Source organism: Ictalurus furcatus, chromosome 2, assembly GCF_023375685.1.
Source record: "Ictalurus furcatus strain D&B chromosome 2, Billie_1.0, whole genome shotgun sequence".
Classification (NCBI taxonomy): Eukaryota; Metazoa; Chordata; class Actinopteri; order Siluriformes; family Ictaluridae; genus Ictalurus; species Ictalurus furcatus.
In genome coordinates, this window is record NC_071256.1 from 2,859,762 (window position 1) to 2,879,649 (window position 19,888).

Below are 19,888 nucleotides of genomic sequence, written 5' to 3' on the forward strand. Positions count from 1 at the left end.
GGTAGGAGCCGAGGACTCCGGGTTCGTCACTTCATCCTTAAGAATTGAGACAATCTCGATTCGAAAGCGTCTCGTCAGTTACAAGTGTGATCGCAGCGTGGCGTTTATTATTTTGTTGCCGAGAATCTTGTAGCTACCATTTTAATTGAACTACGTCACACACGCTTGTTTTATTATCTCGGATAAGGGGCGTGGCCTAAAGCGTGAATGTTAGTGATTTAGGGAATATCGTTCTGTTTTTGTATACATGTTAAATATTCCGCTTTTTAAAGAAGTTGAGGACGTGCTGAAGGCGTCATCTTTTAAGTGAGCGTGCGATGTTCACTACACGTACTGTTGTTGCTTGTTTTTCCCCTTCCTAAGCCTGGAGATGTGCCCTCCTGAGCAGTTTCGTTCCAATCCTACTTCGTGCGACCGATCGCGCGAGAAGGGATCTGGCACGAAACCGTGCAGGCTTCCAGAAATTTCCTCCCTGCTATAAACTCTGCACTCGACACTGAATCAGGTTACTCGTGTTTCAGTGAAGACACTTGAGAAGTAGAGGGGTGTGTGTGTGTGTGTGTGAGAGAGAGATGATGATGAGTGAATACTGTCTAGGAAATATCAGAAGGCACATAGTACTGAACTTCAAGTAAAGCCGCGTGAATCTCGTCCCTTTATGGCATACGGTACAGATACTCTATCTGTTAATACTGCTGCAGTTCATACACACTTCCTGTTCCCAGCCTACAGCTGTTTAAGCGGAGGAGCGGATTTGGCGGTGCTTCGTCAGAATGAGGTCACTAGGAAAAGATGACGGTAATAAAAATGCGCTACTATAAAATCTATTACACTTTTTTTTTTTTTTTTTTTTTTTTTTAAAACAAAGTTCCCCTATAAGTAAAAACAACAGGCTTTAGGATGTAAATTTGTCCCGACATCAGTCCCTGTTAGCTCTGTGGAAGCTGGACTAATCCCCAACACCACCCTGCTGAAAACGAGGCCCAAACGGAGCCTCTTGTCTTTTGACGGTGGAGGGAGGACGTCTTCAGCGTAACTCTCTCAGCCGCTGCGCCGCAGTCCTGAATGTAAAGCTGTCCATTCAGCGAAATGTCTTTGGAAGGGGGGAGGGGGGTTAAGTGCTGCACGTCACGCCGGCGTCCTCAACGTGTCCGCAGTTGGTTTTGCCCCAGCCGGAGAACTTGCACTGGTGGATGGTGTCCTCGGTGCCGATACACGCCACGTCGTCCATCCAGATCAGACCCGTACCTACAGGAAGCAAGACGGAAGACGTTTAAACAGGACGTTACGATTAACAGCTTCCTACGTCACCCACAATGCCGTTCGACTACGTCCTGATAGCAGAGCAATGGGCTCTACTAAATAAAGAGATCAGTGCAGCAGCGCTTTAGTCCTCGAGTCTGTCACTGTATGCTAGTAGCAGCTAGAACTAGTCAGTCCTCAGAGGGAAAAAAAAGCTTTACCTCCGAGTGGTACAAAGCACTGACGCTGGAGACGCCTTCCAAACGCATCTATTTACAGAAAACTCCACCCTATCGACGATTATACACGCTTTTCGAGTCGTTCATGTGGGGCTAATGTCAGAGCTGCCGTTATAGTAAATGAATCAACACCACCTTTATTCTGACCAATCAGAATCGAGGCTGGACTGATCTCTGAACGTCTGCCAGAGACGAGACGAGAGTATTCGGAGTGACGAACCCTGGCGCACGCACAGCTGGATGAGCATCTGGAGTCACACACACATACTCTGAGAGGTGAGACTCTACACTCATTACTTGGTGTTTCTACTTGAGAGGGAAACTACTTCCAGACTGCACGCCCTGACCGCATTCATTACTGCCTCGTCTCCGTTTCCTCGTGGCACTCGCACACGCGGTCACTCACCCCCTGAACCCCACCTCTACACGTTCTCCTTTTCTCCCAGCCAGCAGATCAGAAAACCTTCTTCGACCTCATCACCCAGCGATGAACAGAAAGGAGAGAGCACCACGGACGATCCGGGTTATTAACGTCGTGCCCGGCCCAACCTTTCTCTCAGCTTTGCTATTCCCAGTAACGTCACCAGCTCGGTCGTGATCGTGTCTGTCATATTTTAGTCCCGCCCCAACCTCCTCGCACGCCAAGTAAGTCTCTCAAACGCGTTCCCAACTCTGCTTGGCGTTGGTTACTTCTCCCGAGCAGCAGCTCTGACTGTAACGCACTCAATCCGTTTATTTTAATGTGCTGGTTTCTATAGTAACAGCTCATTCGTAGGGTGAACGGTAGATGCGCCACAGTTTAAGCCTGATAATGAATAACGCCTGATTATTGATACGGTGAAGAGTTCTGTTAGATGTTTATGCAACATTTACTGAAGGTGTGCGTGTGAAGGTGTGCGAGAGGTCATGACTCGCTCGAGAAATCGGATTTTCCTTGATCCTTTGACATACGAGGTGTCTGTCCCATTAAACGGTCCTGCAAGTTTCATAGATGAATACGTCGAGCGCAGCAGGGGGCGGTTACACTGACGTCTTGAAGGCGAAGGACGCGAACCTTTACGAGTTTAAGGGGTTAAATACAGCCGAACTACAGCAGAACTAGTTTTCACTCCGCGTTTGTGAGCTGCTCGGGCTGCCAGTCCGCTTTACTAAAGAGGTGAGGAATTGAATTTTTTTCATTCCTCTTCATTTGGTTTTCATTAAAAAACTGGAGCCACTGACGCTCCCTCCCTCCCTCCCTCCCTCCCTCCTCCTCCTCCTCCTCCTCTCAAACTAACTTCAGAACCGCTCCAAAATGGCCTAAAAACACCAAATCACTTCCAACTTTCAAAATAAAACAATCAGCGAGGCTCCGAGCATGCTCGGTTTCCCCGTCGAGAAATTCTTTAAACTACAGGCCGTCATTATCGATAGATCGTACGAGCCGAGAACCGTAATGAAGACGATCCAGAACTTCACAGTAATGAGCCTCCCAAGGTCCTGTAGTTAACTGAGGTTGCGGAGGAGGTGTATTTCATTTTACATAGCGACAGTTCGGTCTCCAAGCCTCTCCACCAACTTTCGTCTATTATTCAAAACACGCACGGGTGAAATGTTCAAGCACTAAATCTGACACGCACTTCCAAGGCTGCATTCGAGCTCCACGTGCTATACGAGGTGACGCTTGGTGTGGTTTTTTTTTTCTTCTTCTTCTGTTCCACATCCAAATAGTGAAAAAGGTGCACTACGCTGGCGAGTCGAGCGCCTCGGAGAGACTTCAGATCTCATAAGAGCTTACAGATGTTTGCAGCTGTGTGGTAGAGCGCAATAGAGACAGACAGAGAGAGAGCAGAGATGATCAGCTCATCAATCTTAAAGTCTTTTTGAAAAAAAAAAAAAAATAAAAAAATTCGTCCAGGCACATCATTTGGAACACTTCAAAAGATGTGTGCGCGTCGTCATTGCAATCCGGGCATCTCGCGCACAGCTGTATATCTGCATATGCACTCTCACTGTCCTCATTATACACACTACAGCCTCGATACACACATGATCTTAATAAGTGAAAAATGACTGCACAGAAAAGAAAAAAAAAAAGAAGGACAGCGAGGCCGGTTTAGGGAAGCGCGTGGAGCCGTTCCTAAAATCCGAATAACAGATCCAGCCGGTTATAATGAACGCTTATCCTGACCTCATGCTTCAGAAATCTCCGCTCATTCAGAACCCTTCATCATAACAGCCCCGTTTTCCCTCACGTGGAGATTCTTCTGTTCGCAAACATTTCTATAAATCCTTTCTAACGCGCTCGCGGTTCAGCAAAGCCACGTTAACGTTTTATAGCCTGTATTAGGGGGAACCCCCCCCCCCCAAAAAAAAATTCATTCTATACCGAGTAATGAAGAGCTTGATTTAACGGTTCTACAAAAATGTGTATAACGGGGTAGCGAGGAGAGAGAGAGGAAAAAGAAAAAAAGCACCGAAGCAACTTTGTACTTTCATGGAGAACGGCACATTTGATAAATATGCAAATTAGAAGTGGTGTCATTTGCATATTACAACCTGATTAAGACTTGTAATGGCGTTGTAGGCTCGTTCTAACACAGTACGTTATCGTCTCTATAGTAACAGCTCATTCACTTGGATGCTTTGTGAAACTTTTTTTTTGTGGGGGGGGGGGAATGTGTTTATTATTATTATTATTCTCACTTCAGTAGTTAAGAGAACATTAAAAAGCAACTTCTGGAACAACGACGCGACCCCTGAAACGCCGTCGGAGTCCGCCTGTGTACAGGTACTATAACGAGCTTGTTTCGTAGACGTTCCGGAATATTACACAGATAAAAACGTCATAATTCTTTAATAATAATAATAAACTGTAATCATTGGAAAATTGCTGTGGTATAAGAGGATAATGCATGGGGGTAATCCTGATACAAGAACAACGATCAGGTGTAAAGAACTCTCGTATGTGGATCTTCAGGAGTCGTGAGAGAACATAGAGCACAAAGGGAGCTGGATAAAATCATCCCCCTATCTATCGCGTGTTCGGTTTCGTCTGGAAAACCCGTTTGCCCACCGAGACTGGACAGAGTTTTCCTCGTAAAGCTGCATGAATGTCAGTAGCGACACGCTCGAGTATACGCTGTAAAACCTTCTGCACAAACAAACTGGTGGCCCGACTGGAACTGGGGGCTGCTTTGGCTTTTAAGCTGACGCGGCTGCTAAAGCGAGAAGACGCTCGGCCAGGAAAGTGTGTGACTTCACTGCCGGTGATGGTGTGAGCCTGGAGCAGCTGGCCAACACACGCTTTTCCACAACAGGCCCAGTTGTTTTTTTTTCTTTTCCCTGAGTGAGCGCCTGTAGCTAGGACGATTCATCCAGAGCTCTAAACGCTGAGGATTAAAATCGGTAATGAAACCGGATTAAACGCAAAAGACGTGATTCTGTAAATGGCTGTTGTTTCATAACACACACACACACACACACACACACACACACACACTCCCCAATACAATCTGCATAAAGCATCCTACTGATTTCCAACACCAGGAAAAATAATAGTGTTTATGTGTGTTATATTATGGTGTTAGTGTGACTTGCCTTGTCCGAATCGCCCGGTTTTGTGGATCTCTTGTGCGCCGTGGAATCCCAGCATCCTACACACCACGTCTCCGTCCTTCTTATCCCACACGTCGTCGCACACCGTCCCCCAGCGGCCCTCGTGATACACCTCCACCCGGCCTTCGTGTGCTGCTGAGCCGTTCATCAAACGCACCAGAACGTTCTGGACTGCAACACACACACACACACACACAAACACACTGTGTATTAAAGACTAGCTTACACATCAAGCGTGCTGTCAAATGAGAAACATCCTCATTAGTTGACACTTAAATTTAAAAAAAAAAGGCTAATTTGTGAGTAGCCAGATGAAATCTAGACGTGTGCATAAACGTATACCGTCCAGACACGTGGCAAACACGTCGGATTTCGTTTAATTACTATTATTATACACTCTCAGATTGCTGTTTGAACATTACTGGAGCATTTCTCGGGCTCGGCTTGGGTTCAAGGTCCACGTTTGTGGCGAAGCGTACGATCGAAGCAGTGCTGTGGCTTCAATCACTTAAAATGTCATGCCTGAGTAGAGTTTCAGATTGCGTGAGGACGTAACGCGTGCGCTCCGTGTCAGATTATACGACGAAGATCCTCGAACGGTAGACCTGCTGTAGGATTAAAGAAGACGATGGCTTACGTCATCGATCGGCGCGATCCGGAAAAAGCCGAGGCTTCAGAGCGAGCTTGGAGTAATTATGAGATTAGTTTCCACCTATTAGCGGGTTTCGTTTACATTTCACCACCCGTAGCCGTCCTGCGAGGTTGGAGTCATGGTATCTCCTGGTGGTGGCTTTTAGACTAACGTCGAAACAAATCCCAAAACAGAACTTGGGTCAGATCCTTGGGCTGTCTTTGAGCGCAGTAACACTAATTCATTGTCTTCGACGACCACCGATCTCAACTCACGACCAAATAATCCTTTCACAATGTGCCATTTTGTCTTCAGTGAAATGTAGTAATACTATACGTAACAATAACAACAACTTTTAGTTTTGTGCCAAGGAATGAGGAAAAAAAACCATTAGCTAAGGCTAACAAACAAACAACAACTTTATTCCTTATCTCTGTTTGCTAGCATAATAACTCTGACAATACAAACTAGCTGAATGCTAATAGCTAGATTGAGTATACATACATACATACATACATACATACATAGCAGCATTTAGATTACAGCAATACAGCGAGCTTTAGGTCTGATTCTCGAAAATTTCGATTTGTTAGACATTTAGATCGACTCCTTGGAGTGTCGAATAATAAAATCACCATGGCCATGTAGAAAGTAGAGATTTTTCATTTGAAATGTAGGCAATTAAAAGAAAGGGGGAAGAAAAGAAAAAAAAAACAACCAGTACAGATACTTAAAAACCAAACCCAAGTACAATAACAAATTAAAAACCTCTGTTCTTTGGTAGAACATTCGGTACAGTTTGTGCGACCCTAGATACGCCAGGATGTTTAACTGCAAGAATCCGATTCCTTCTCATGTTTGTGAAAATAAGTAAATAAACGGCGCTCCGAGATCTGTGCAATGTTTAATTCTCTGAGAAATTTTTTACTTTGGAAGTAAAAGCTAGTCCAGCTGTGACGCATTAGCCTTGATCTCTTCCTCGAGGTCTGATGGTCAGCTTTAAGAGCGTCAGAAGTGCATAGGATGAGATGTGTTATTACCGTGTCATGGTGTCACGCACGAACGTTAACGCTCCACCAGAGACCAGCGCTAAAACGGAGGCCACGTGCGAGACCATACGGGAACGGATGTAATCTCTATAATCTCCGTGAGGTTTTGTTTACACAAACACGAGATTAATAAATGAGGACGTGGGACGGTCGAGCGTGGCGACCCGCATGCTGAGAGCTGGATGGACGTCTCGTAAATGCGTACCAGATGCTGGGCGGTTCTGGGAAGCAGAACTTTCTCTGTTCTTCTGATTAAAGCAGCGTGTGACCAGAACACTCAGAAGATCATTATTAATAATTCTGCAGTTTCACTCACTAGAATGAAATGCGCGCTATTTTACGGTGAAACACTTACGTTCACGTTTTCCGAGCCAAACTAGTACGCTTACTCCCTTTCGACTTGTCAAAACATAACGCTGAGCCAGATCGTGTTTTTCGTTGCAAAATCAGGAAATGAACACTTTCGGAAAGCACCGAGCAGCTCAGTGCTTGATAAACAAATGAAATAAAAGGCATAAAAGCATCAAGATCCCGCGCGTCACTATCCATTGTGCTTATTGCATCAGCTACTATCTTATCCCAGATCATCTAGAATATTTAGAAAGCTGGGTCTGGGAACGATGGTCGATTTTGGATGAACTTAAGACTTGAACGCGAGCCAAACCCTGCTAACGCACACATGCACAAACACTGAGTATGTATGTTATTAGCAGAGACGTTCTCTCGTGCTGTGAAGCACATGGTCCATGATATTAACCAGTCATTTGATACCATGAAACCGTCTGCAGGGAAAAACACACAGGAAATGAAAATTGTAACTTAATCCTTAATGATGCACCGTATTTTGGCGAATGGGCAGTCTGATTTAAAGCTGTCCGATTTATTAGAGACCTGAAAAAAGTTTAACTATAAACAATTATCTCTCGTACAGAGCCAGGTCCAGGAACCGGAAATACGTGGCCTCAAACTGGCTCCATTCGACTAGATCGGCCGTCAGTGTGACCCGTCTCCTTGACCCCTGTTCTCTTGTCCGTCCTACCTAGAAGGGTGCTCGTCTCAGGTGACGTCTCACGGAGATGATTTAGATCTGCTCCATGCTTACTTTTCTCTCCACTGGTTTTCCACAAGGCTCGATGCTCGGTCCCATTGTCTTTCCCCTCTCTATAACAACTTTCTTAGCAAGGTAATGCCTTTCCACTCCGTCTCAACATCAGTCCCCGTTTGCTCTGTGGAAGCTGGACTAATCCCCAAACACCACCCTGCTGAAAACGAGGCCCAAACGGATCCTCTTGTCTTGTTATGGTGGCGGGAGGGAGGGACGCAGCAAAATTCGTCAGTATGATCCTCAAAACGCATGCATCTATTATTCTCGTTTGAGAATTCAATGATCTACTTTCGACATTACACCATCTGTAGATCATTGGGGTGGCAGGTGGTGTAGTGTTGATGCCCCCACTGGTCCATGATTCCTTGGATTACTCTCTGTCCAGAGTTTTGGATGTTCTCCTCCGCTTGCCTCCCACCTCTTAAAAACATGTCAGTAGGTGGATTGGCTACACTAAACCGCCTCTACTTGTGTATGCTGCCTTCCTGAGCTCCACCACGACCCAGGCCAGGATAAAATGCTTACTGAAGATGATGAATGACTGTAAATTATTGGGATAATCCTTTATTATTCTTGGCACATGTTGGAAGAACCTTTCTTGGTCATGTAGGATCATCCTGCAACACATTAAGAGGATCTGACAAGGAGGCCACTCGGGTTCTGTTCTGTCTCTTATCATCCCGGGACTCGGTTACATTGACTTGCTCCTGGCTCCCAGATGCAGCAGGATAAATCGTTTCTAATATTCCACGGTTCATTCCCGTCACTTCATTGCTTAACTTGCTCCATTGGCATGCCCATGCTAGTCTAAAGACCCTGAAACCGGCCTACAAAAGCCATAAAAGGTGTGTGTTTTCGGTTTCTGATTGAGAACATGCCATGTACATGTGCTACTGCTTTTGTTATTGTTATTGTTGTTGTTGTTGTTGAGCAGGCCTGGTATTTGCTTTTGTGGGTAGTTGAGGCAGTTTTTCTGGTTGCTGCTCGACATACAGCAGGCTTGAGCTTGAGGAGTAGATTTTTCTGGCCTGTAATCCAGCTGGCCTGATAGCTGAGTCAAGGGCAATGCTTGATTGCTCTTGGCATGTGTGCGCTCTGGTTCGTGTTACCGTCTTTTAGTTCCACATGTGCAGTCTTCTTGTTTTTGTTGGTAGCAAGGGACATTGTTCTGCTCTGGACCTTCGGCTTTCTCTTCGCACCAAATGTTGCCAGTGTTCTTCATGCCTCAGCCCTCCCTGGCATTCTGGTGGCGTTACGGACCGTCATGGTGCCCCAGCGTTGGACATCAAAATCACTGTGACCAACCAGCAAGACCATGCTGATTTGAGCACAACCTCTAAAGGAGCTTTTGTTGTTGTTGTCTTATGAAGGGGATTCCTAAGCGTCTCGAAGGCGCCATTGCAAATTGCAGAATAACGTTAAGAAAAACAAACAACGGTGCAAGAGTCATCGTGGCAGCTCCCAATTTTTTGATTAATAGCAGGAAAACGAATGCTGTGTATCTAAAACAAGCGTTTTCTTGCCTAGATTCCATTACAACATCTCTGTTTATCCAGATCAGACCTCTGCCTGGAAAACAAGGCATCGATTCTGTCTCTGTTGCTAAGATTCTGCAGAGACAAGCTTAAACTCATCTCAATTTAGGGTGAGTGCTCATCATGTGCCAAAACAACCACAGAACATTAGCATAACTGCTAATACTAACCATCCGACTAATGTAAAACAACTGCCCATGTAGCAATTTTCTCTGTAGACTCTGAGACCTCAGGGTTTGATTTGGCTTTATCAGAGAGCACTTACATGAAGAAGAATGTGGCAAACAGGAAACAAATGGCTCTCTCATTCAAAGAGGAAATGGAGGATTTTTTTCCCCCTGTGGTTCTGAAGAATGATTAAATATCTTGGTGGGTGAAATCAAATAAATAACCTTCATAATTGATCTTTTATCCGATAACACCGGGCTCTAATAATCGAGTGTCATTCCTTTTCAATTTTTTCCCCCCTCTGCTCTCGATTAAAGAACATTAACCAGCTGACAGGAAGTGCTTCTTCGACTCCTGGAGTCTGAGTATTTCACTTCGTACACTGGTGTAACAACATACCTATTTTTAAAAACGGTACCTTTTAGTTCAGGATTCTGTTCAGGACATGTGGAACTAGGCTGCGCACACAGCTGAACACCAGGAACCTTTACTGGAGCTCATGGTTTTACCAGAAGAACCAGAACTGAACTGAATTGATTTTTAGTTGTTGTTGATGTTCCTGCTCCACTACTAGAGATCAGGAACCATTTCCAAAACTCAGCAACACTGAAGCCACCACACAAACCGGGGCGGATTTTCTAATTCATGGATTGTACTTCCTGGAAAAAAACAAAAACAAAACAACAAAACATTTTAGTTCCTGCTCCACTGCTGGACACCAGGAACCTTTACAGGAACTTATGACTTTTTTTTTTTAACCAGAACGGATTTGAATGTATGGTTTGTAGCTCCAGAAACCTTTTTTTTGAATTTTTTTTTAAAATTATTATTATTTCATGTCCTGCAGTAGGTAAGCCTACTTTTTCTGCTGAAAATCACATCAGTCACAATGACAAGCTAGGAACCTTTACTGGAACTCTACTGTGTGACTACTGTGTATATTTACTGTTCAGTGTAGCAGGAAAGTACTGTTTACAATCGAGTAAAACAGTTTAGAAGAAGCGAAACGACGGAGAGAGCAGAGCTCAGAAATCTGACGAAACAAGATCCCGGTCTGTTTTTCCACCCGATACAACCCGATTCACATTATCCTCTAATGGCTTTGCTCTCCCACACACTCGCCCACACCATTTCACTAACACACACAGGTTTTTACTAACCAAACCATCACCACTGCAATCCTTCATGAAGTGCAAATAAATCAGTTTTACTCGTTTATTCAGCGGCGCTAAACTAAACTAGAATTAAATAACCGCAAGTGTGTTAAATTCATACAGTAAAAGGACAGCGTGCTATAAACGGTGGTTAAAAAAAACCCCAACTCTTTGTAAATCATATTCAAGAGAGACGTTGTTGACGAGATTAACCTTTTAACCCACAGCTAGATATTATTATTATCTGATGGTGCGGTTAGATCTTTATACAGCATACAGTAACACTCCTTCTTTTAGATTGTTTAATAGAACCGACGTTTATATTTTAATGACTGTACCCTTTTAAAATATCGTAATTTATTATTATTTTTTTTTTTTGTAAAACCCGCATTTCCGGGTTGGCGGTAGTTTATTTCACGGCCCGTCCGACATCCTTGATGCGTCCTGTTCACCATCCTACTCACTCGCTCACACGCTTACTGTAAACACACCACCGTCCTACACGCACCGCACTCCTAAACTTCTGAAAGCGATTCAAGACCAACGATAAATAAACAGACAGACAACCCGCTCTCTGTGATTGGCCAGAACATGTCGTCACAGAAGGAAATCTGTTTCACCTGCGCCACTCGGTCCAAACGCTCTCAACGGTCTTTACTCCGAATAAAGAAAACTATACTGTATAGTGTATGGGTTGGGGTTTGGTCACTTTTGCATCAATAAGAATGTTTTAGGATCAGATTTGGACAATTTATCTAGATTAAGTCCTACATGAATAATCCCAATTTACACAATTACCCTCTTACCCCAAACTCAACCTCTAGGCACCAGAAGAACCATGGCTGATTTGATTTTTTTTGTCTTGTAGCGCCAGAAGAATGGATTTGTTCCTGCTCCACCGTAGGAAATATGGACCGTTTTCGAGGAACCAGGTGCTCCCATCAGAGGAACCACAGCTGATTTTAACACCCGAGTCGTTCCTGTCTGGTGTTTGTATGTTGTATCCCGTGAAAAATCCGCCAACCTCAGATCTAGGTGAGAACTAGACACGATTTCCATAATCCGAGTGAGCACTCACTCAAACAGGATTCAGTTCCGTAACTCGATTCTGAATACAAGGAACTTTCCTCCACGTGAATATTCGGCCTTTAAAACGCGTAAAACCACCGAGTATCATTTCGTCATCTCGCATAAGCTGCACTAAAGAAAAATACTGATTGTGCTTACACAAAATGGCCGCCCCATAACATTACAGTGTTCTGCTACACGCTGGAGTTTCGATCAAGTTTATAGATCACAGATTACGAACTGGAAGTGGGTTGAGGCGGATATTTACAGACAAGACTTTGAGTAAAATAAAACACCCGATTATCGTGTTAGCAAAGTCAGCCTCGTAGCTCCATCCCTGGAGAAGAAGTACAGAAGAAATCTTCAGGCCCCAAAAAATCAAACGGTAATGAAACCCACAGTCCTGCTGAAGTGAAGTGAGCAGCGTGTGCTGGCTGAGGAGTGAATGTCTGCACAGAGACGCAGAGCTTCAGCTGAACAAAGCTTTCTGAATGAAAGATGTATGAGGAGAAAAGTAGAAGTGTAACACATCCCCTGAGCTGCTCTCAAACATGTTTCGCAGAGGAACTGCAGCAGCTGGCCAGAAAGACTGCTGAGATCACTTTACTCAAACACAGCACCTATTTACTGTCCAGACCCCTCGACTCCACCCTGGGACTCCACCCTGGGACTCCACCCTGGGACTCCACCCTGGGACTCCACCCTGGGACTCCACCCTGGGACTCCACCCTGGGACTCCACCCTGGGACTCCACCCTGGGACTCCACCCTGGGACTCCACCCTGGGACTCCACCCTGGGACTCCACCACCCGACACAGTTCCTCTTTAGTATTCAAGAACCTTTTCCAGAACTCAGGAACTTTAGCCATGTTTTCATTAGGCTGATTGTAATTTTTAGTTCCAGAAAACCTTTTAGTTCCTGCTCCACTGCTGGAGATCTGCAGGAGCTTTAGACACGTTTTCATGAACTGAATTAGGACAGATTAACATTGTAGCTTCTGCTCTACTGCTGGAAATCACCAACCTTTTCCAGAACTCAGGAACTTCAGGCAGGTTTCCATCAGGGGAACCAGGGCTGATTTATAATTTTAGGGATTTGATTTCGGATCATTTCAGGATACGAGGAACCTTTTCCAGTACTCAGGAACATGAGGTGTGTGTTTTTCTACCAGAGGAACCAGGCCTGATTTGTATTTCTCGGTTGAAATCCCAGAAAAAAAAAAAAAAAAAAAACCCCAAAACAAACCTTGTAGTTCCTGGTCCAGCACAGGAAATCAGGAACCGTAGGCCTGTTTCCACCAGAGCAACCAGGGTGGATATAAATTTTAGGTTTGTAGTTCCAAAAAACTTGTTAGTCCTTCTGCCACATTAGGTACTTATTCTGAACACCAAGAAATCGCAGGGTGGAACATTGCTCATTAGTTAAAAACAACAAACTCTGCGATCTGTTTTAAAATAAAAATTATTTAATAAACTGTTATAACTAACAGAATGCTCAACCTCCTCCGTGTTTATAGTCTCGCCGTAATTTTGCCGCTTACAGGATGTTTATTTTATAGTCTGCGTATTTGCAGTTGGTGGAACTTACACAGGAACGTACTCGCCTGGAATGGTGTTGCTCTCTTTCACATCTGGTTTGTGCAAATGCTTTAAAAAGAGGAGTAAGAAATAAAAGAGAAGATAAGAACTTCTACCTGTCTTACCTCCTTGGTCCCCACGGTCCCCCTTCTCTCCTTTGAATCCCCGTTCTCCTCTCTGGCCTGAAAGAGACGAAGCAATTGAATTGATCTCCTCGGAAATTCAAACGTGTATTGGGATTATTAGAAAAGAAACGTGAGCTAAAACAATCATCAGGTCAAGAGACAGTTCTCAGCTATACCACCCCTTCAACTTTGGTTCTCAATCTCATACAGATTTAAAAAAAAAAAAAAAAAAAAAAAGTACCCGACACCATCATGAGCTGTAGATGAGTTCACACTAGGTCTAAGAACTTCCCTCTTGGAAAAAGGTTCCTCAAGGGTTCTTCAGACAGTTAACAGTTCCAGCCTTTCAGATAAGTTCTACTTAGAATCTCCTGCAACAGAAAACCCTCTGCTGTTATGTTCTTCAAGAGGAACAATCCGAAGAACCTCGGACATTTTTCCTCCCAACGAGTGCAGATTTCTCTTGGCTACGTTCCTCTGAAGCAAGACTGCTTTCACGCTCCGTCTTTTATTTCCCCCCTCAACTGTCAGCATGTTTCACATTTAATCCTTCTGGGGTTTTTGGACACAGTGGAGCTTCCAAGGTTGAAATTCACAGGGTGATGTCAAACGCTTTTTTTTTTTTTAAAAAAACCGTTCTGTTCACAAGTTTAGATGCCAAGCACGAAAACAACCATGGAGGACCAAGTGTGTGGGGAAAATGACTCGTTTGCGAGCCAACATGAGGAGATTAACAACACGACAATCAAAAATATTGTAACAAAAAAGAACGTCTTGTCCGTTTTTGGTAAGTTCACCCAAGTTCAATACAACGTCCCAGTTTAACTGTGGCTGCGTACACAAGTCTCACAATCAGCTCGAATTCTTTTGATTTCTTTGCCTCCAGGGCTTCCCAACATTCACCCAAATTCCAGATGAAACATGATATGATGTCCAAATACAGATGATTTAAGGCACATTAGGGTGAGTTATGGCTAGAATGAAATGTTCCACCTCTAACCAGCCACATTTAAGGTTTTTTCTTTTTAATGCATTTGGATTCTGGGCCAAGACAGCGCAAATGCAACTAACGCTCGTGCCAGTGTTTTTGTCAGAAACGGCCCAGCTGTGAGTTCCGGTCCGTATCATATCCGAGATGTGTTTTAGCAGGTCGGACTCGAACGATTTAATCGCCGTCATTCCATGACTCGCTATACGGGACGCGAATACCAACCACACGCTTAACGTTAAATAACAGACTGTATGACAGTAAAATGAAAGAACCCACTCCTCCACCCCTCCCTGCTTTCTGAATCAAAATGGCGGATGTCGATTAAGCATAGCCAGTATGTCCGAGTCTCTCTGAAGCAGTGACTCCAGGCCCAGCGTGGCTCCGTCTCTCTTTGGGTTTTGGTTGGCTTGGCTTGATCAGAGCTTTATCACACAGGGAAAACAGAACGCATCATGCCTCAGGTTACAGAGGGATGAAAGCGCCTTTAAGCAGCATATATATATGTATATGTAGATACGCAGATGGAGGGGGGAAAAGAAAAAGGAATGCACTTCATGAGATATTGATCTGATAAATTTTCAAACGTCTTCAGATAATAAGATAATGTCATGCAGAAATCTCAGATTGAATCGAAGTTCTAATGTACATTATTTAATGCTTGTGTAAAACAGTGGATAGCTGTACAACGTAGACTAATTAAAGCTAGATCCGGAGTTTGTTTATTTATACACAGTTCATGTACATAGGACAGATGTTTGGTGTGCTGTAAGAGTCAGGAAAGGCGCGTTCGAATCTAACCGAGGATGATGATGATACGTTCCCGCCCTCCACACTCTCCACACAAGAGTAAAGCCCAGGCTGTTTGCACTTCACACCCCGCACCCAAAGCCACAGAGGACTGCGAAAGCGCTTTTCAGCAGCAGGATACGGAGAATCAAAGACTTTCCTCGTTAGACAAATTGACTTGTTTTTTTCGTGGTTAAGAGGTGGGGGAACGACGGATTAAATACCCGTGAGACGCTGTTTCCATGGCGTGTAGTGAGACGCCAATCTGCTTTCTGTCCCAGAAAGAGCGATACTTATAGTCAGGAATATTGTAGGGTTCATTTCCAACATGAAATGAACACGTCGTTAAGCCCTTGGTTTAAAGCTAGCACTGTGTGGTGTATATAATATGTATATAATATATCTGGTGTGTGATGACGTGATGATCATTTTCTGGTCATTTTGCTGGGTAAATCCATTATTTATTTATTTATTTATTTATTTATTTATTTATAAACCTGGTGTTAATTTTTTGTTTTGTTTTTATTGTTAATCAAACTCCTGTTCATGGCTTCTTCTGCTCGGTTCTTGATTAACTTGTTTTGCTGCTTTTACGGCGTGGTTTTGGAAAAAAAAAAAAAAAAAAACCTGGGTGGTATAACTCCAGGACAGCTTTAAACTTGAGTCGTTTCCAATTTTCAAAGAACACTGACGTCCTGGTTATTTAATCCCGCCGTGTACTTCTGAGTGCTCGGGTTTGGGTTCTGAACGCCCTTGAACGCCCCCCCCCCAATTCCACAGTTTAATGAAAAGCAGCGAGTATAAAAGCCACCAGCTCTGTTCTTCACTCAGGCATGAGGTCAAGCACACAACTCGAGCCCTGTTTACACTAGTGCGTTTTCAGTTTTAAAAACGCATAACTGTTGCTATGGTTACTCCTGTCGTCTACACTACTCCGGCGTTTTCGACCCTCGAAAACAGACTTTCCGTGTAAACGGACCAAAAACGGAGACGTTTGAAAACAAAGGCATGGCTTCGCTCACTGGGTCTTCTGGATCATAGCGTGACCATTACGCTACCTTGATTGTATACACGACAACACGGAGACTGAACCGCACGCTTTGCTGGCTTTGTCGTCATTCTTAGCAGCCATGGTGCAGTTAAAGCCTGTATTTTATAATACGACAGCTGCCTACATGCGCAAGAGGCGAGCTATGATTAGCGAAATCGGCAACAAATCTCATTTCCAGCGACGTAAGATCTACATGGAACACCGGTTTGTTGGACTAGCAACCAACTTCCTGTTTACACTCGTACGCACATGCCCAGTGTGCATGAATGGTCACGTGACACGCGTTTTCAGCCGTGTCCTGTGGTCGGAGATCATTTCTGAAACAAACGCCGTTTTAAAACGAAAACGCGCACTAGTGTAAACAGGGCCTATGTTCAGCTGGCTGAAAAACATCTTCAAACAAACCTGGTGTCCCACTGACGATGACCTGCCTAAATAGAGCCATTTAGTTAAATAGGGTTCAATGAAGGCTTTTAATTTAATTGCTTTTCCTGTTTAAATCCACCACACAGCTGTGTACAAAACAGGCTGCAGGTGTGCTGTACCGTCTGTACAAAGATGATCCAAATAAAAACACCTTCCAGAAGCTACAGAGCTTTACTTATCTGAAGAACCCATGAGGAACTCTAACGTGGAAATGGCAGATTTACTCCCCCTGATTTAGATTGATCAATCAGATGAAGTACAGACTAGTGTAACTCTGGTACTGAGGAGCAGCATGGGACTGTGTTCTGTGCATGTGAGGGTGTGTGTCGCCTTTTTTTTTTTTTTTTTTTTTTTTTTACCTTTGGGTCCCATTGGTCCAGTATCTCCTTTCTCCCCAATTTGGCCATCGACTCCATTGGTGCCAGAAAGTCCTCGTGGCCCCTGGATGCCCATTTCTCCTGGCACACCTGACCACACACACACACATTCAGCAGTTAGTTTCCACAGTTCTGCTGTAACAAGAGAATGGGGCTCCAAATTAAATAAATGGAAATATCTGTCCTTATCGGCTTTTGGGAAGATTGCAAGTGTGTGTGTCGGTGTGTGTCTTATGCTGTGATGCAAGCCAGACCAAACACCATTCCAGAACAGTCTGTATAGCATCCACATATCATGTGAGAGAGACATTTGGGCCTGAGCAATGATCTATAAGCTAATAACTTTGGAGTATCTGCACTGCTTTCTCAATTAAATGCAGAAACAGAGGCTGAATGCACAGGAGGGAGTCTCAGCTCTGAGAGGAAAATATGTAAAGACTAGAGAAGCTCCATCATCTATCATCATCACTAGCACTGTCCCCCAAGCACATTTCTCTGTCTGTCTGTCTGTCTGTCTGTGTGTTATACCTCTAAAGCCCGGCAGGCCAGGGATTCCAGCAGGTCCTAAAGGCCCCACGTCTCCCTTCTCACCTTTTGGTCCTGGAGGGCCTGAAAAATTGAGGAGGAAAAAACAAAAAATTCAAAAACACCAACGCAAGCCTACTGTAACTTATAATTTACTGTTTTTTTTTAAATGGAAAAAAACAAACAAACAACCACCTCAGATCATTAATGTGGATAATGAATGAATGAATAAACTATATTGAGAACCATTGAGATTGCTGGGTGGATGGATGGAAGGATATATACAATGGATGGATGAATGTAAGGGAACTATTGATGGATGGAAGGAGGGAATGGGTGGATATACGCTAGGGATGGATGGATTGAAGGATGAACAGATAGATGGTTGGATGGAAAGATATACAATATAGATGGATGAATGTATGGACTCTGTTGCTGGATATACAATATGGATGAATGGCTCTATGGATAGATGGAGGGATGAACAGAGATGGTTGGATGGAAGGATATACAGAATGGACGGATGAATGAATGGAACTGTTTCTGGATGGAAGGAAGGAATGGGGGAATTGGTGTATATACAGAATGGACGGATGGACGGATGGATATACAGGGTGGAGGGATAGATAGAGATAGAGGAGGGTGTGCTATAACAAATCACAACTTGTTTCCCAACATTATGTGCAACTATAAATGGATAAAATGTAACGTGTTGTTCTTTAATAAAAAAAAGAAAATGTAGTTGTTGGCAGACTAGTGTGGAATAAGAGGAATAAACCATGGGATATGCTGTTTTTGGAAGGGTCACCTTTGTGGCTTCACATCAGGCCTATACCAGCATGTCCCGAAGTGTTTTATTCCTTTCCTATAAATCTCAGTGTAACTGAAAACTCCCAGAGCCCGTCAGACTTTGTCTTGACTAACAACACGAGGCCACACAGATATGATTTGAGATTATGGATGATGCGGCGCAGAGCTCTCCGGCACACTTCTAGCGCTCCTGTGGTCCTGTTATCGTGGCCGGCCAATGTTTTTGTTACGCTTGGCTTTCAGTGCTCCGCCGTGCTCTTTCTGCAGAGCCGCTCTGGCACAGACCAACACGTCTACTCGATCGCTCGAGCACACGAGAGAGGGGAACGTTTTCAGATCCCTCGCCGTGTTTCTCCTCCAGCTCTTCTGCTCGGACGTGAGGCTCACACCTGGGCCTCGGATCTCTGATGAGTATTTCTTACAGGCCTGGTTTATACGATCGAGCGTGATGAAGGACCTTTCAGCAGTTTTTGGATCCTCTTCATTATCTAGGAGGGTCATGGTCTCAAGGTCTCAAACTCTTGACTTATTGACATGACCTTCTTTTGTATTATTACCTTATTGCATATTTAAATTCTTAAATACTAAATTGTGAAATGGAGATACAGTTTCCCTTTTCTCCATCCAGAAACCATGGGGGACACAAACTTTTGCACGCAACTGTATTATAAGATGCACCATTTTACAGTTTCGTTACTAGATAAATGGAGTTGTAAACAGGCATCGCTGTGCAGTCTCGCATCACTTTCCTCTTACCTTCGATGACTGTAATGTTCTTCAGGGCCATGGAGTGTTCCCAGTCTTTGAGCCTCAGATCCTCGGTGATGACGTTGAGAATCTCGAGCTCGTTCCTCATCTGCTCCTCCAGATGGATCTGCGTGATCCTGGTACTCCTGGCGTCCTGGGTCACGTTGCCCAGTTGCACCTGAAGCAGCTCCATCTGCAGCCGCTGGGTGCTGACGTGGCTGCTGAGCGAGTGGTTGATGGAGCCCACGGTCCAGTCCACCTCGTCCAGTTTCTGGCGAAGGACGTCCACTCGACCCACCGTGTCATGCAGCGCGGCATCCTGACCGTGGATGGAGGCGGCGGCTCGGGCCAGAGCTGCTCTTAGTGCGCTGTTGTTTCTCTGGCTGCTTCCCACCTGCTCCTCCATCTGGGCCATAGAGCCCGTGGCGTGTTCGCTAAATACCTGCAGGTCCTGGATGTCCCGCTCCAGACCCTGCACCAGGCGTCCTTTCAAGAACACAAGATTGAGTGTTATGCATCCCAGAAAAGCACGGAATGGCCTACTGCTAACTTCACATTTGGTCATTTTTTGCTAGCTAGCTTTGCAACATCCGACATCATTATTTAAGGATTAGTAGCTAATTATCCGCTAATTATCCACTTCACCGTGCAGCCCTGATATTTAAGATGAGAAACTTGTTCTGC

General features: G+C 44.4%; 1 protein-coding gene across 5 annotated transcripts in view; it reads right to left on the reverse strand.

Moving 5' to 3' along the window:
- Positions 1-258: 258 nt before the first annotated feature.
- scara5 (scavenger receptor class A, member 5 (putative)) overlaps positions 259-19,888 on the reverse strand; it is a 51,150-nt gene continuing 31,520 nt past the window's right edge. For 4 of the 5 annotated variants that reach the window (XM_053643300.1, XM_053643318.1, XM_053643308.1 and 1 more), the window contains 6 exons: positions 19,214-19,690; positions 17,651-17,731; positions 17,105-17,212; positions 13,483-13,548; positions 5,061-5,249; positions 259-1,248 (listed from right to left, as the gene is read on the reverse strand). In XM_053643300.1, the coding sequence (XP_053499275.1) occupies positions 1,115-1,248; positions 5,061-5,249; positions 13,483-13,548; positions 17,105-17,212; positions 17,651-17,731; positions 19,214-19,690 (1,055 nt within the window). In that variant the 3' untranslated portion in view covers positions 259-1,114. The remainder of the gene's footprint in view (positions 1,249-5,060; positions 5,250-13,482; positions 13,549-17,104; positions 17,213-17,650; positions 17,732-19,213; positions 19,691-19,888) is intronic. The other variant, XM_053643328.1, reaches the window with a different exon arrangement.